At 48.7% G+C, this 2500-nt stretch overlaps 2 protein-coding genes across 51 annotated transcripts in view; one reads left to right on the top strand and one right to left on the bottom strand.

Annotated features, from left to right (window-relative positions):
- The window catches only part of LOC137063519 (nebulette-like), a 34327-nt gene that overhangs the window by 17725 nt on the left and 14102 nt on the right, over positions 1-2500 (bottom strand). For all 50 annotated transcript variants that reach the window (XM_067434686.1, XM_067434693.1, XM_067434687.1 and 47 more), the window contains 4 exons: positions 2039-2146; positions 1761-1865; positions 502-609; positions 309-419 (listed from right to left, as the gene is read on the bottom strand). In XM_067434686.1, the coding sequence (XP_067290787.1) occupies positions 309-419; positions 502-609; positions 1761-1865; positions 2039-2146 (432 nt within the window). The remainder of the gene's footprint in view (positions 1-308; positions 420-501; positions 610-1760; positions 1866-2038; positions 2147-2500) is intronic.
- ptprma (protein tyrosine phosphatase receptor type Ma) overlaps positions 1-2500 on the top strand; it is a 357435-nt gene that overhangs the window by 352174 nt on the left and 2761 nt on the right. The gene's annotated exons all lie outside the window — the stretch shown is intronic.

Raw genomic sequence — 2500 nt, 5'->3', positions numbered from 1 at the left:
CTGAGTCAACATATGGTTCACTGAGACAAGATATGATTCACAGAGTCAACATATGATTCACTGAGTCAACATATGATTCACTGAGACAACATATGATTCACTGAGTCAACATATGATTCACTGAGTCAACATATGATTCACTGAGTCCCACTTCTCAGAGAAAATGGAGGAGCTGCTTTATGCTGGAACCAGACTATCACACATAATTGCTGTGAGCCCCTGGATATCAACCAAAAAGCGTGAGTGAGTGTGTATGTGTTTGTGCGTGCGTGTGTGTGTGTGTGTGTGTGTGTGTGTGCGTCACTCGCCTCGCTCAGGAGTTCAGAGGCGTTCCTGGCGTGTTGTGTCTCCGTGGTCTCTGGCAGAAGAGCGTACAGACTAACAGAAGACTCTTTCTTGGCCGCCTCCTTGTATTTCCTCTGAAATGAAAGCGATTGGTCACGCGTCGGGTGTGTGTGTGTGTATGTGTGTGTGTATATGTGTGTGTTTGTGTGTGTGTACCTGACTCAGGAGATTGGTGGTGTCTTTGGCGTGTCGCGTCTCCAGAGTCTCCGGCAGCAGCGAGTATAAAGCGCTCACCTGCTTCCTTCCTGCCTCTCTGTACTTACTCTGAACACACACACACACACACACACACACACACACACACACAGGTTTGATATTCTTGTGCTTTTTTTCAAATATTCCTATTCAATAATTGTAGATTGAAATGATTCATGTTGCTGAGTTAGCCCAGGTTAGTTAGCCCAGGTTAGTGTGTTGTCAAGTTAGCCCAGGTTAGTTAGCCCAGGTAGTGTGTTGCAGAGTTAGCCCAGGTTAATTAGCCCAGGTAAGTTAGCTCAGGTTAGTTTGCCCATGTTAGTGTTGACGAGTTAGCCCAGGTTAGTTAGCCCAGGTTAGTGTGTTGTTGAGTTAGCCCAGGTTAGTTAGTCCAGGTTAGTGTGTTGCAGAGTTAGCCCAGGTTAGTTAGCCCAGGTTAGTGTGTGGCTGAGTTAGCCCAGGTAAGTTAGCCCAGGTTAGTTAGCCCAGTTAGTGTGTTGCCGAGTTAGCTCAGGTTAGTTAGTCCAGGTTAGTGTGTTGCAGAGTTAGCCCAGGTTAGTTAGCCCAGGTAAGTTAGCACAGGTTAGTGTGTTGTTGAGTTAGCCCAGGTTAGTTAGCCTAGGTTAGTGTGTTGTAGAGTTAACCCAGGTTAGTTAGCCCAGGTTAGTGTGTGGCTGAGTTAGCCCAGGTAAGTTAGCCCAGGTTAGTTAGCCCAGTTAGTGTGTTGCCGAGTTAGCTCAGGTTAGTTAGCCCAGCTTAGTGTTGACGAGTTACCCAAGGTTAGTTAGCCCAGGTAAGTTAGCCCAGGTTAGTGTTTTGCTGAGTTAGCCCAGGTTAGTTAGCCTAGGTTAGTTTTGTTGCAGAGTTTGCCCAGGTTAGTTAGCCAAGGTTAGTGTGTTGCCGAGTTAGCCCAGGTAAGTTAGCCCAGGTTAGTGTGTAGTCGAGTTAGCCCAGGTTAGTTAGCCCAGTGTGTGTGGCTGAGTTAGCCCAGGTTAGTTAGCCCAGTGTGTGTGGCTGAGCTAGCCCAGGTTAGTTAGCCCAGTGTGTGTGGCTGAGTTAGCTCAGGTTAGTTAGCCCAGTGTGTGTGACTGAATTAGCCCAGGTTAGTTAGCCCAGTGTGTGTGGCTGAATTAGCCCAGGTTAGTTAGCCCAGTGTGTGTGGCTGAATTAGCCCAGGTTAGTTAGCCCAGGTTAGTTAGCCCAGGTTAGTGTGTTCTCACGTCGCTCTGCAGGTCGGTCAGCGCTCGCACGAGCTGCGTCTCTGAGGTCTCGGGCAGCTGAGAGTAAAGGCTGCAGCTCCGCCGGCCGTTCTCTCTGTACTTGTTCTGGAAGACACAGACGGCTGTGTTTAGAGACCATCTCAGTGTGTGTGTGTGTGTGTGTGTGTGTGTGTGTGTGTGTGTGTGTGTGTGTATGTGTGTGTGTGTGTGTGTGTGTGTGTGTGTGTGTGTGTGTGTGTGTGTGTGTGTGTGTGTGTGTGTGTGTGTGTGTGGCGTACATCGCTCTGCAGCTCGGACACCCTGGCAGCGAACTGCGTCTGCGGTGTGTGTGGGAGCTGAGAGTAAAGGCTGGACGACAGGAGCTTCTTCCCCTCCTTATATCTGACCTGTTGAGCAGACACACAGATGCTGAGTGTGTGTGTGTGTGTGTGTGTGTGTGTGTGTGTGTGTGTGTGTGTGTGTGTGTGTGTGTTTGTGACATATGAGGACCCAAATGTGTATAATGCCATGGGTATGACACAGGTATTACTGGAGAGGGTGAAATATGAGGACATTACCCATGGCCCCACTTTACAAAAGGCTTATAAATCACACAGGAGGAGTTTTTATGAGAAAGTAAAAATGCAGAATGTTTCCTGTGATGGGTAGGTTTAGGGGCAGTGTGTGTGTGTGTGTGTGTGTGTGTGTGTGTGTGTGTGTGTGTGTGTGTGATGGGTAGGTTTAGGGGCAGTGTGTGTGTG

This window comes from Pseudorasbora parva, chromosome 24, assembly GCF_024679245.1.
Source record: "Pseudorasbora parva isolate DD20220531a chromosome 24, ASM2467924v1, whole genome shotgun sequence".
Classification (NCBI taxonomy): domain Eukaryota; kingdom Metazoa; phylum Chordata; class Actinopteri; order Cypriniformes; family Gobionidae; genus Pseudorasbora; species Pseudorasbora parva.
Note: the sequence above shows the minus strand (reverse complement) of the source record. Positions and strands in the feature narration are given on the sequence as shown.